Raw genomic sequence first — 14,040 nt, 5'->3', positions numbered from 1 at the left:
TCTAGTGTATTGAGTTCATGACGGACAGAGTAATGCCTTAAGCAAGATGACATGATGTAGAGGGATAAACTCAAACCAATGATGAAAACCCCATCTTTTTACCCTTGATGGCAACAACACGATGCGTGCCTCGCTACCCCTTCTGTCACTGGGTGAGGTCACCGCACGGTATGAACCCAAAACCAAGCACTTCTCCCATTGCAAGAATCATAGATCAAGTTGGCCAAAAAAAACACAACTCGAAGAGAATTACAAGGATATGAAATCATGCATATAAGAGATCAGAAGAAACTCAAATAAGATTCATAGATAACCTGATCATAAATCCACAATTCATCGGATCTCGACAAACACACCGCAAAAGAAGATTACAACGGATAGATCTCCATGAAGATCATGGAGAACTTTGTATTGAAGATCCAAGAGAGAGAAGAAGTCATCTAGCTACTAGCTATGGACCCGTAGGTCTATGGTGAACTACTCACGCATCATCGGAGAGGTCATGGTGTTGTTGAAGAAGCCCTCTATATCCGAATCCCCCCTCCGGCAGGGCACCAGAACGTGCCCCAGATGGGATCTTGCAAAGACAGAAGCTTGCGGCGGCGGAAAAGTACTTTCGAAGATCTCCTGATTTTTTCTGGGATTTTAGGGAATATATAGGTGAAAGACCTAGGGCAGAGGAGGCCCAGGGAGCCCACAAGCCTGGGAGGTGCGGGCCCCCCTGGCCGCGCCATGAGGGCTTGTGGGGTCCCTGGTGACCCTCTGCCTTGGTTCTCAAGTCTCCCAATCGTCTTCTGTTTCGGAAAAAATCTTTTTGGAAGTTTTATTCCGTTTGGATTCCGTTCAAAATCCTCCTCTGAAAAGGGTCAAAAACACAAAAAAAACAGGAACTGGCACTTGGCACTGAGTTAATAAGTTAGTCCCAAAAAAGATATAAAAGGCATACAAAACATCCAAAGTTTTACAAGATAATAGCATGAAACCATCAAAAATTATAGATACGTTGGAGACGTATCAGGGGGTAGAGTAAACGCCCGTGGGAGAGCCCAACTGACATGCATACCGAAGTTTGCAACCTGTTCGACGGAATGATGGCCACGGAAGACGATATGGCCAACCAGTTTACCAAGGAGAACATGATCTTCGAAAGCCAAGGACACCTTGTGGGCGGCGCTGTCTTCTACCCCGAAGAGACACAAAGCAATGACAACTGAGGCCCCTTCATGGCAGGCCCGACCGACACCTTTGATCAAGGCCATGAAGGCATGGACGACCTCTTCATGAAAGGTCAAGATGGCATGTGCAGCACTTTCCCGCAAGACCATGAATTCCTGGAAGACTAAGACCAAGAAGAAGAAGATTAAGTGGACATCGATGGAGAGCCTTTGTTTTTCAAAGACAAGCTCTCCACCAAAGCCAATGCAAATAAGAAGCGCCAAAGCATTCATACTAAGGCATACAAAAGGATGAGGACAAGCTCTGTTGTCAGTGTCAGAGGGACATTGGACAAGACCTCAAAGTCGGCGCGAAGCAAAAGCCTTCAACCTTTTGACTATGTGTTCATCACAAATATCATGAGCGCAAAAATTTCACGTCGTACAAGATGGATAGAAAACGAGGGTGCGTGTCTCTTTCGATGCGTTAACGCGTGATACAACAAGAGTGCAACAAGTTTTGTGCCACCGTTCAGAGCACCGAGGGACGTACCGTGAGTGACCTCGACATCAAAGACATGGTATACAAGTGTCCATCTTCATTTTGTTGTTTCATGCCTGCATGTCCATGTGTCCATATGTATGCATGCCCTTCATTGTAGGCATTCCAAGCTTTGGAAGCATCCAAGTCCCCACATGGGAACGAGTCGTTCAACCTCACCCATTGTTGGATGATCATCAACGAGGACGAGAATTTCAAGGCGCAATATGTTGCCTTGAAGGCACGTGAAGGGAAAGATGTCGTCAAGGACCATGGTGAGGGAGAGAAGCCGATGCGAGAGGGAAAGACCAACTCCAAGAAAGAGGACAAGCATGATGCGGCATCAATTGCACTTTGGAAGGCATGATGACCAAGAAGGAGACAAGGAAGGACAAGCGCCGACAAGACAAGGAGGAGCAAATGAAGGCTTTCTTCGAGATACAAAGGAAGAGGCTCGAGATGAAGGAGGAGAAGTAATCGAAGGTGCTCGAGATTGAGGCTCCCAATGCTAAGACCAAAGCAAAAGAAGTGGCACTCGCTTGCATGACGAAGGGGCGGAGATCATGAAGGTGGACTTGAGCTTGGTGTCAATAAGAAAGATGCCTCGTTCGAGAAGATGCATGCTGATATGTTCAAGTTCGATGACGAGTGATCCATGGCGAAGCGCGCCATCTTTTTTGTATCTGCGTCCGTTTGGATCGGCGTGTTGGAGTTGCGGTAAGGCACCGTCATATGTGTTCTACGTGTCCATCGTGAAGATTCAAATTGAGGGTGAGGCGATGATTTTTTTTTAAGGGAATGGGTTTAGTGGACAAAATAAGGCCCTTCAGGCGCTATTTAGTAAAAAAAAGATCTTAGGGCTAGAAATCACCTTTCCCGGGAAGAAACTACTGTACGATGGTAGGCTTGAACAGAGAGGAAATGCGCACGCGTGAACAAGAAGCGAGAAGCATGTTCCTCCGTGCGTGCACATCCTAAAAAGAAGGGGGCAGCAGGAACACTAACAAGAGGAATGATGACGAGCTGGTCCCAACCCCTACCCCTACCTTCAATCCAACTCCAACTCCTCCGAAATCCCATCCTTTCTCGACCAAACATCCCTGCTGATTAGATCAGGTCGCCCCCAGCTCAAACAAATTGCATCTCTTGTGGGCCAAAGACCCCGTCTCGAGCTGAGCACGGAATCCCTTCTTTCCTCGTACATTCACGGCGTTCGGATTGTTTCCCCCATTCAATTGATTCATTGGTTGCGATTTGCGTCGTGGATTTGGATCCTATCTAATCGCAAGCATAGGAAGTTAGGAACACGTCCTGAATAGCGGGCGATCCACCAAGAACTCCACCACAAGAGTTTCCCAATCATTCCTCGTCCCTGCATTTGGCCCACTCCAGGTAATCCCCACTCGGCTCGCCGCCAAGCCGCACCAGATTACAGCTCAAAAGGGCCAGATTTTCAGAGCAGAGCAGGGAAAAGGAGGAAGCAATGACGGAGGTAGCGCTTCTCCGGGGCCCGACCAACCTCGCTTCCCCCGCAAGCCGCGGCCCCTCCACCTCCCTGCGCTATTTAGCCAATGCCGACAGCGACGTGCTCCACAGAGGCGGCAGCGGCGGAGAGAGCCCTACAGGATCCGCGGGACGGACTGAGCGAGAGGTACAAGAATCGGAGGAGGAAGAAGAGCGGTGGTCTTTCTTGGCGCTGCTGCTTGCGCTGCTGCGGAAGTCGTTTCTCGGCTGCAGGGAGGAGGGCGGCCAAGGCGAAGGCGAAGGCGGTGCGATGGAGATCGGGTGGCCGACCGAGGTGCAGCACGTGGCGCATGTCACCTTTGATAGGTTCCATGGATTCCTTGGGCTGCCCGTCGAGTTCGAGCCCGAGGTGCCTCGCCGCGCTCCCAGCGCCAGGTCTGTCTCTCGCCCTCTTCATCAATTCAGCGATCTGTTTTTGTTCTGAATCTGAGGGCATCTGAGCGTTCAGTTTATATTTCCAATCTGAATTTTATATTTTTTTTCCTCAATGATTTCAATTTGAATTTAATGCCTGCTTCGTATAACTCTTGGAATTTAAATCGCAGCACTGGCTTGAATTGGGGTAGTTACACAAATGCAGTAGTCTTAAGCAATAAATGGCTCTGTTTGCATATTTTGATTTTGATTTTGATTTTATCTGGTGTGATTTTCTCCCTCTTTCTGCACCGGTGCTTTTATTTACTAGAGAAGGAATTGTATTCTCCTTTTTCAGGTGGAATGTCAATACCCTTTTTTGCCTTTTTCAGGTGGACTGTTACCCTCTACTCCACTCAATTTGATTTTTGTGCATTATAATTTGAACCCCCCTTTTGTTGGGCAGCCTTAGCTCGGTTTATACTGTGGTAGATCAATTATGTGACTTGTTACTTTTGCGACCTCTCCATGTTCTATTAATTGGTCAATCATTTCACTGCATGTACTCTTACCTGATAGTGTGATGATTTTCATGTAGCTTCTTGCCACATTAAATTGAAACAAAACATGATATAAACATTAAACAAGGCTGTAGATGAACTGTTATTTACTACTACGTATGTATTAAATATTTGCTTATGCGTCGCAGAGTTGACGCCGTAGGGGTACATTATTTGATATGCAAATTTACTACGTATTACTAACATATTTGCTTATGCTTGCTATGGAAGTGCATAGGGGTACATTATTTAGTAAAAAAAATCATTCTTTCTAGAATGTCTAGAAATAATGGAGGAAATGGCTCCATACCCAGTTTCTACTTTATAGAAAGACGGGGCCTAGTGTAGTATCTTCAATAGAAGATAAGTGGCACAAACACCAATAGGTGCTCGTTCAACTGGAGTATTTATGGCAGTTTATTAATACTCCCTCTGTACCTAATTATAGTTGGAGAGAACTAGACTAGTTCTACCCAACCACAGTACAATTATTTAGATACAGAGTGAGTAAAACCGAAGCATATGGTCATGCTCATTCATCTATAAGAAAAATTCTTGAACGGTTAAATTTCCTAAAAAATTCAGAAAATAGTTTCTCAGATAGTTACACCTAAAATATCGAAGCAGCAAATACAGCACCTAAATTAGAATAAATTTGTTTGCATCCTTACATTCATGCCATTGTTGCTATATATTGGTTTGGAACCGTCTAAAATATTAGAATCTGGTTCGTGCATCCTTAACTTTGCAGCACATTTTGTTTACTTTGGTTGTTGCTGTCCTTCAGCTGATTGAAACTTGAAATGCAGTGCAAGTGTCTTTGGAGTTTCAACAGAATCAATGCAGTGTTCCTACGATTCCAGAGGAAACAGTGTTCCGACAATTCTCTTGATGATGCAGAGACGTCTTTATGAACAATGTGGTCTTCGGGTATGGCCTTTCAGTAATGGGTTTGAGTATTACATCCTTTTTGTAAGTGGTTGTAACTTTTTTCTGACAAGTAAATAATATCTTGCTTGTAATGTGCAGGCAGAAGGTATTTTTCGTATAAATGCAGAGAATAGCCAGGAGGAGCTTGTGAGAGACCGGTTAAACAGCGGAATCGTGCCATATGGTATTGATGTCCACTGTTTGTCAGGTCTAATAAAAGTAAGCTTCTTTTTGTCATGTAAGCTATGTGATTCTGTTGAAATCAATAGTTTCTTAAGCACATGTAATTATGTATTGTAATCAGAGAGTTGTTAGTGCCTTAGTGGTCGTGATTATCTTCATCGGTGGTAATTTATATCAACACATATCGGGGAATACAGACATCCTTTCTGAATGGAACCTAATCTTTTATTTTTCTCACAAAGATATTGCCACAGGTTTATTTGTCTATTCTAAATGTACACAAGTTGAGCAATCTTCAGTTGCAGAATATAATCTTGCTTTTGGAACCAGTTATGGCTGGTGTCAACATAGTTGACATCACCTGTTTATTCTCTTGAGCTAGTAAACTTTACCTGCTTGCCGACATATTTGATGACAAAAGGTACGTCATCATCTCATCTGCTTTCCAATCCTTTCCAGGCATGGTTTAGAGAACTGCCAAGCGGGGTGCTGGACCCTATTCCACCTGAACAGGTGATGCAATGCCAATCTGAAGAGGATTGTGCTCGGGTCGCCAAATGCCTTCCAGTAGCTGAAGCGGCCTTACTTGACTGGGCCGTTAATCTGATGGCTGATGTCGTACAAGAAGAAAAGATAAACAAGATGAATGCTCGCAACATTGCTATGGTTTTTGCACCAAATATGACTCAGGTGACGTATCGTCCTAGTAGCAAGCTGGCAATATGTTTACTGCTAAAATCAAATAATCATAAGGTTAGGTGAATGCTTACTGGTGATACCTGTCATATGCAGATGGCAGATCCTTTGACTGCACTCATGTATGCAGTCCAAGTGATGAATTTTCTCAAGATGCTAATAGAGAAGACCCTGAAGGATAGAGAGGAGTCCAATCTGGATGACGTGTCTTTGTCCCAAAAGGACCCATCTGATGAAAATGGGCATCATAACCCTGGCTTCGCGGTCGATTCTCACCGTGCGGAAGGATCGAGGCGTCCTTCTTCCTTCAGCGAGGAGCCCCTTCTGAACAGCCCGGCACACAGCACCGAAGACAAGCCTAACGAGGCTAATCCTGCCGGAGGAGACTCTGCACCTTCTGGCCAGACAGTCATGAATACAGATGGCTCTTGTCGATGGTCTCAATCCCTACCTGCTGCTTCAGCGACCACTGATATTTCCTGTGCTACAACACTGAACTCACTGCATGTGCATGGCAAGGGGAGCCGTAGCCTGAATAGTAGTAGTAGGAGGACAAGGAAGGGCAAGGGGCAGTCCGGAGCACCGGCCGTTGCTCCTCCAACCGAGAAAAAATCACGAGGCGCAAGCATCGTGAGCCGGTTAAACTCCACGGTCGAACGGATCGAAGCGTGGAGATGAATGAGCTCAGATGGTATTATTTTTGTCAACTCTCTTGTATCGTACTAGATGACTGACCCGGTGTGTTCGTGCGTATACGATCGACTGAATTTTGATGCGGTTCTCATTTCCTGCCAGTTCATGATCGCTGTATTTCTTTCTTTGATTTGTTTCCATACCTACGCTAACTTTTGTATCTTGCTTTTCAGTACTTCGCTCTGCTTTGAGTAAATTAAACAGACGCCGTTGCTTTCCGCTGTACAAAACTTTGTTGAAAACTCCTAAATTCCCATTGCATCTTGCACCTTATTTCGGTGGCTATCTTTCACTATTGTGTTATTGGAATGGTCAACTGTTAACCCACTATGATCCTTTCAGAAAGTCCTTTCAGAAAGAATATGAACACGGTTGCTGATATCATCCTTACTTTCGATTTCAAAAGTACTCTCTTCGTTCCTAAATATTTGTCTTTTTAGATATTTTATTATGGACTACATACAAATGTATAAATATATGTATATACATAATTTGAAATATAAATTTATTCATTTTACTTCGTATGTAGTCTATAGTTGAATCTCTAAAAAAATAAATATTTAGAAACAGAGGGAGTAGATGATATACTGTTAAGAAACCATAGAATGAATAAATAAATTTGTCTTGGTCTTAATCTTTACCCTCCACCCCCCTCCCCGCCCTCTCCCCAACGCACACACGCCTACAGGTGGGCCTGCACCACCATCACAGCCCACAGAGGCAACTAATACCAGTCTTTGTCTAAAAAAAACAAGCTAATATCAGGCTAGTCTTCGCCCACGGCATCCTGACTAATGGGTCCATCGTTGTTCGCTGGTCCACCCGTCAGGGAGCTGGAGCCGGTGACTAGATGTACGCCGTTCGTGAGGAAGTTGATCTCACCTAAAGCTTAGATCCTATACTAGTTGCCCCCGAATCTGGCTTTACGTGAGATATTTTCTTAAAAGGATTTGCACGCGTACATCAATGTTTGATGTTTACAACCTCGGAAAAAAAATTAAGGTACTAATTCGACCTACACTTCGAGCATCTACAGCTGGACCACTCGTATCTGTCTCAAATGTCCGGACACGCCGCCTACTCACTGATCGGTCACGAAATTTCGACCCAACCGGGTGTCTCAAACGAACCTGAAGTGTCCGGGCTGACTGGCGCCCCTAATAACCAGCTCAAATATAGGACCCCACGTCGAACCCGACAACATGATCCTGCCGCATATTGCATCAAATCCACCCGATAGAACTGTTGAATTCATTTGCTCTTTCTTCTCGTCTTTCTCCTCAGCTTTGTTTGTCTTGCACTTCCGTCATCGTGCGCGCTCCGCCGCCGTTCCTAGCCTTTGCCTCACCAGCTCCGACAGAGCAGTCTTTTGTCCCGTCCTCACCGCGGAGGACGTCGTCGCCGGCCCGGAAGACACCACTGTGCGTCTGGCAACTATCTGGCTCCGCCTTGCGCTGGATGTGTTCGACACAATGTTTGACCTGATTTTTTGTCAAATTTATGGGGAAAACGATGGATTAAGATGCTTCGTCCGGCGAGGAGTATGGACCGATGGAGCTTGATCAAATGATTCAAGATGAGTTCTTCGATTCATCGGATTCATACGAAGAAGTGGACGTGATCATGCTCATGACTATGCAAGAGGAAATGTACCAACAAGTGGAGAATATTCTCAATTTCAAGAGGAAAGAGTGATCAATCGGGATAGGGTATCCGGAGCAAAGCTACTGCAGAAGGATTACTTTGCTCCGAACCCAACTTTACCGGATGATCCATGGTTTCGTCTCCGTTTTCGCATGTGAAAACCATTGTTTTTGTGCATTATGGACGCAGTGGAGGCACACGCCGACTACTTCAAGCTCACAAGGGATTGCCGCGGTCAACTCTCTTTCTCCGCCAAGCAGAAGTGCACGACTGCTGTGAGAATGCTTGCACTTGGTACTGCGGCAGATGTCGTTGGTAAGATGGTCAAGATGAGGGAGAGCACATGCCTGGAAACTACTGTCATGTTTGGAGCAGAATATCTGAGAAAACCAAAGAGTGGGACATGGAGAAGTTGTTGGCTATTGGAGAGGCCAGAGGGTTTCCAGGAATGCTCAGATCAATTGATTGCATGCATTCACAATGGAAGAACTGCCCGAAAGGTTTGCGAAGAGTGTATCAAGGTCACACGAGAGAGGCCGCCATCATACCGAAAGCGGTGGCATCACTTAACTTAAGGATTTGACATACTTTCTTTGGAATGTCGGGTTCTTACAATGACACCAACGTGCTTTAATGATCTCTGGTGTTCAAGAGGCTTTGCAATAAGGAATCACCTTCGTGCAACTACACCGTCCATGGCCGAGACTACAACATGGGCTATGATCTTGTCGATGACATATCTCCTCACTTGGCTGCATTTGTGAAGACCATATCCAAACCACATGCCAAGAAACAAATGCACTTTGCAACAATGCATGAAGCAGCTAGGAAGGATGTGGAGAGGGCATTCAGAGTGCTGCAAGCTCGTTGAGGAATTGTTTGTGGGGTTGCAATGATGTGAGAATTAGAAACTTTGTGGCAGGTGATGACATATTGTGTTACTTTGTACAATATGATCGTCAAGGATGAGGATGATGGTGTAGCTCAAACCAATGATTTTGAAGCACCTGGAGAACAAGTTGAAATCCCAAAAGATCAAGATGGCTTATGAACTTTCTGCAGATGCATTACAATCTCCGAGATCATCAGATGCACATGCAACTACTCAATGATCTGGTGGAGCATATATGGACCCACAACAGAAATCAAAGAGCAGATGATTGATTATGCACTTTAAATAAATTTTATGTAAACACTATTTAAGTTCGATACCAATATTTCTTATTTACGTGTAACAATGGTTTATGTGATCACGTGATCGACTTTGTATGTATTTAAAAATCCATATATGAGATATGTAGATGCGGGAAGCAAAATATGAGAGGCCGTCTGGATGCATTCACGGATGTGCCCGAACACATTGAGAGACATACAAGGATCCGAATTTGCCCAGTACGATATAGATGCTTTTATACAAACAAAAAAGACAAAATGGAATGTGAATACTGTAAAATACTATTCAACCAAGCTGACATTTCACAGTCGAATTTCTCATTTTTGTATCTCTAATTGTGGATTGAGGTTTAAGCTTATTCTTTTTGTAGTTGTAAACATACATCATACTTCTGTTTCTAAATAATCTCAGATTTTTTGGATTGTTTGAATATGTTCTTTTTAGTTGATCTTATGATCTCACCTATAGGGCAGATTCTATTCTAGTCTACCACACTTTTTATCCTTCTAGTTTGTTGGATCTTGCCAAAAAAATGTTTATTGGACCAACGCCACCGACCTCATAATATTTATGCAAAGAAGCAGAAGAAAATAATTTCCCTACACATGAACTGCCCGAACTGAACTCTCACTCACCGAGCCATGGCAATATGGCATCCATCCATCCATATGTCCCCTCGTCGTAACTATCAGAATCAGATAGCTTTATTCTATTCTGCCTTGTTTTCCTTCACTCTTTTCGTTATTCCCAGTGCACCATTGTCGACGTACCGGTTCTGGCATCACCTGAAATCCCTGGCTGAAATTTTCTCACTGCCACGCACGCGCACACACACACTGAAAGCAGAAGCAGCTGGTGCTAAGTTAGAGATTTCATGGTCCCAAAGGACAGATTCATAGATGTACATCTCACTATCTATCCATGTGACCTGCAGCATTACAGCACCGTATTCTTATTTTACCTGCCTATTTGCTCTCAATCTGCAGTGTTTGATCGATCCACTTGTGTAAAAAGAAGGAAAGATTCCAAATTCCATAGCCACAGAAAATGCATCAAGCTTCTTGGCCTCGCCTTTTCTCTGACTATATATGTGCTGGCCGTTCCTCGCAAGCCAGAAGAGCACAGGAAGAAAGAAATCTCTTCTGCAAATTCTTCAGAAAACTTGTCCGGATTGACAGCCTGCGCAGGTTTTCACTCAGGTGAGCGAAAATTTGCAAGAAAGTTGTGGGATTCTCCATGGCATGCATGGTCACTTCTCACTTGGGCATTAGTGCGTTTACCGAATTTTTTCATACTGAAAACAGTCTCCTAATCAAGTGCAATTTCGTTTCGTTTTAGCTTTTCTCTTTGCAGCACAAAGATTTCATTTCAAGGTCAGGGGAGATAGACATGGCGGCGGACGGCGGGTTGAGGAGGCTGTTCGAGAAGCCTCTGCCGGAGAACCCAACGCTGCTGGAGGCTCTGTCGGCGTGGAACCGCGTCCACCCAAAGAGGCCCGTCGACACGACATCCTTCACCGAGATCTTCGGCGAGCTCCACTTCCAAGAGAAGCAGCAGCAGCAGCAGCAGCCGGACCACGTCGCCCGGGGCGGCGTCCTGCCGCCACCGCGCCCGCCTGCACCCCCTCCTGTTCGCGCGGCCACGGCATCGCCCTCGTCGTGGATCGACGTCACCGAGAAGAGCAAGGACGACTCGTCTCTCGACGCGCTCCTCAGGCCGTCGAAGCCCGCGCCGACGGTGAAGAGGAGCGCGAGCTTCTCCATGAAGAAGAGCCCGTCCGCGTCGTCCCTGCTGCTCTGCACAGAGGGGCTCGGGTCCGAGAGCACCGTGGACGTACTGAGGGACGACGACGACGAGCTAGCCGCCGCGTTCCGCCGCCAGGAGGAATCACGCAACGACACGGACGTCGTCGACGCGAACGAGGACGAGAAGGAGAATCAGCGGGTTCCGCCGTCGTTCCCGCCCCCGATACGGTCGATCAGCGTGCGCGGCGGGAAGCCGAGCGTGTGCTTCCGGTCGTTCCGTGCGGAGGGCAGATTCGTGTTGGTGGAGGTAGTCATCCCCGGGAAGGAGCTCCTGCGGGCGTCGCGCGAGGGCGGTCGGCTCAGGCTGCAGTTCGCCAGCGCCACTGCACACGCCTAAACCAAGACTGGAAACACCGCATCATGCAGTCCATTCATCCAACATATAATTATTGTGCTTACTCCCTTCATTCCTAAATACAGTATAAATCTTTTAAGCGATTTTACTAAGGATCTACGTACGGAGCAAAATGATTCAATATACACTTTAAAATATGTCTATATATATCCGTATGTATTTCATTAGTGAAACCTGTATTTCATTAGTGAAACCTTTCGAAAGACTTATATTCAGGAACGGTATAAGTTTGACTTTTTGAGAGTACAAACAAATTCAGAATCTTTTTGACATCATGCCTTGTTCGATGGCATACCCATTGTTTTGTGAAAGTTAAAACATAGAAAAAAGTTTTTGCTTTATATTATAATAAAGCAATCGCGCCAACATCCGACAACATAAACAGTTCAAAGTTAAAAAACGAATAAAAGAAGGGCAATGCTATCCGTTCGCCGGATGACAAACCTATTAGATCATCCGCCTCGACAGCCGTCGAATGCCGTCCGAAACAGCCGTTCGATTTACTGTCCCACACAACAACTAGCTTGTTGTGCTTATGAGCTTTGCAACAAGGACCTTGTTGCAAAGGTCCATTGCGACATCAACGTTGGCCCGCCATGGCTTGAGCGCCTCGGACATGAAGCGCCGACGGCCGATGGAGTTGTCGTGCCTCCTTCGACTCAGCTGTTGGGGAACGTTGCATGGGAAACAAAAAAAATTCTACGCACACGCAAGACCTATCCATGATGATGATCATCTACGAGAGGGGAGATCGAATCCACATACCTTTGTAGATCGCTAAGCGAGAAGCGTTAAGAAACGCGATTGATGTAGTCGAACGTCTCCGCGATCCAAATCGCAAGTCGTCCCACGAACTCCGTCCCGATCTAGCGCCGAACGGACGGCACCTCCGTGTTCAGCACATGTTCAGCTCAATGACGATCTCCGCTTTCACTATATATAGGAGGGAGGGGAGGGGTGGCGCCCTAGGACAAGGCCCTAAGGTTCGGTCGAACCAAGAGGAGAGGGAGGAGTCCTCCTCCAACACAACTTGGAAGGAGTCCTCCTTCCCCAATTCGGTTTGGTCCCACCCTCCTTTCCTTTCTCCCTTTGGCCGAATAGGCCTTTTTGGGCTGGCCACGAGCCCACTAAGGGCTGGTGCGCCACCCTTGGGCTTCTTTGGTTCTCTCCCGGGTGGGTGGCCCCTCCCGGTAGAACTCCGGAACCCATTTGTCACTCCCGGTACTTTATCGGAAATTCCCAAAAACCTTCCGAAAGCCAAATGGATACTTCCTATATATAAATCTTCGTCTCCAGACCATTTCGGAAACCCGTGTGACGTCCGGGATCTCATCCGGTACTCCGAACTACCTTCGTTTACCAACATCAATAATTCAACTATACCGAAACGTCACCGAACCTTAAGTGTGCAGACCATGCGGGTTCGAGAACTATGTAGACATGACCGAGACACTCTCCGGTCAATATCCAATAGTAGGACCTGGATGCCCATATTGGATCCTACATATTCTACGAAGATCTTATTGGTTGAACCTCTATGTCAAGGATTCAGTTAATCTCGTATAACATTTCCGTTGTCCTTCGGTATGTTACTTGCCCGAGATTCGATCGTCGGTATCTCCATACCTATTTCAATCTCGTTACCGGCAAGTCTCTTTACTCGTTCTGTAATACAAGACCCCGTGGCTAACTCTTTACTCACATTGCTTGCAAGTCTTGTTCGTGATGATGTATTACCGAACTGGCCCTGAGATACCTCTCCGTCATACGGAGTGACAAATCCCAGTCTTGATCCATGCTAAATCAACGGACACCTTCGGAGATACCTGTAGAGCGCCTTTATAGTCACACAGTTACGTTGTGACGTTTGATACACACAAGGCATTCCTCCAGTGTCAGTGAGTTACATGATCTCATGGTCATAGGAATGTATACTTGACACGCAGAAAACAATAGCAATAAAATAACACGATTACATGCTACGTTTATAGTTTGGGTCTTGTCCATCACATCATTCTCCTAATGATTTGATCTCGTTATCAAGTGACAACACTTATCTATAGCTAGGAAACCTTAACCATCTTTTATCAATGATCTAGTCAACTAGAGGCCCACTAGGGACATAGTTTTGTCTATGTATCCACAGATGTATTTGCGTTTCCATTCAATACAATTCTAGCATGGATAATAAACGATTATCTTGAAACAGGAAATATAATAATAACTATTTTATCATTGCCTCTAGGGAATATTTTCAACATCAGCACCCCGAGTAGCTGGCTCTACTCTAGCACAACTACGATGGGCTCTCATGCTGGGCACTCCTCTAGCGATTTCTGCAACCGAGGGTATCCTTCTGAAACATGTGTCATGTTGCAATGTTTGGCCTTGTACGCTCCCACATCGGGAGCTCCTCCGACACTTCCT

General features: G+C 45.7%; 2 protein-coding genes across 2 annotated transcripts; both read left to right on the top strand.

The window, feature by feature from the left end:
• The first annotated feature begins 2,620 nt into the window (after nt 1-2,620).
• On the top strand, nt 2,621-6,860 carry LOC123397617 (rho GTPase-activating protein 4-like). The gene is made up of 5 exons (XM_045092154.1): nt 2,621-3,594; nt 4,943-5,063; nt 5,163-5,282; nt 5,706-5,936; nt 6,039-6,860. The coding sequence occupies exons 1-5, from the start codon at nt 3,179-3,181 to the stop codon at nt 6,618-6,620; spliced, it is 1,470 nt and encodes a 489-aa protein (XP_044948089.1). The 5' UTR covers nt 2,621-3,178; the 3' UTR covers nt 6,621-6,860.
• A 3,687-nt stretch (nt 6,861-10,547) lies between these two features.
• LOC123395704 (protein FAF-like, chloroplastic) lies at nt 10,548-11,712 on the top strand. The gene is made up of 2 exons (XM_045090736.1): nt 10,548-10,652; nt 10,792-11,712. The coding sequence occupies exon 2, from the start codon at nt 10,843-10,845 to the stop codon at nt 11,593-11,595; it is 753 nt and encodes a 250-aa protein (XP_044946671.1). The 5' UTR covers nt 10,548-10,652; nt 10,792-10,842; the 3' UTR covers nt 11,596-11,712.
• The last annotated feature ends 2,328 nt before the right edge of the window (nt 11,713-14,040 follow it).

This window comes from Hordeum vulgare, chromosome 5H (genome assembly GCF_904849725.1).
Source record: "Hordeum vulgare subsp. vulgare chromosome 5H, MorexV3_pseudomolecules_assembly, whole genome shotgun sequence".
Lineage (NCBI taxonomy): Eukaryota > Viridiplantae > Streptophyta > Magnoliopsida > Poales > Poaceae > Hordeum > Hordeum vulgare.
This window is presented reverse-complemented; position numbering and strand designations above follow the sequence as displayed.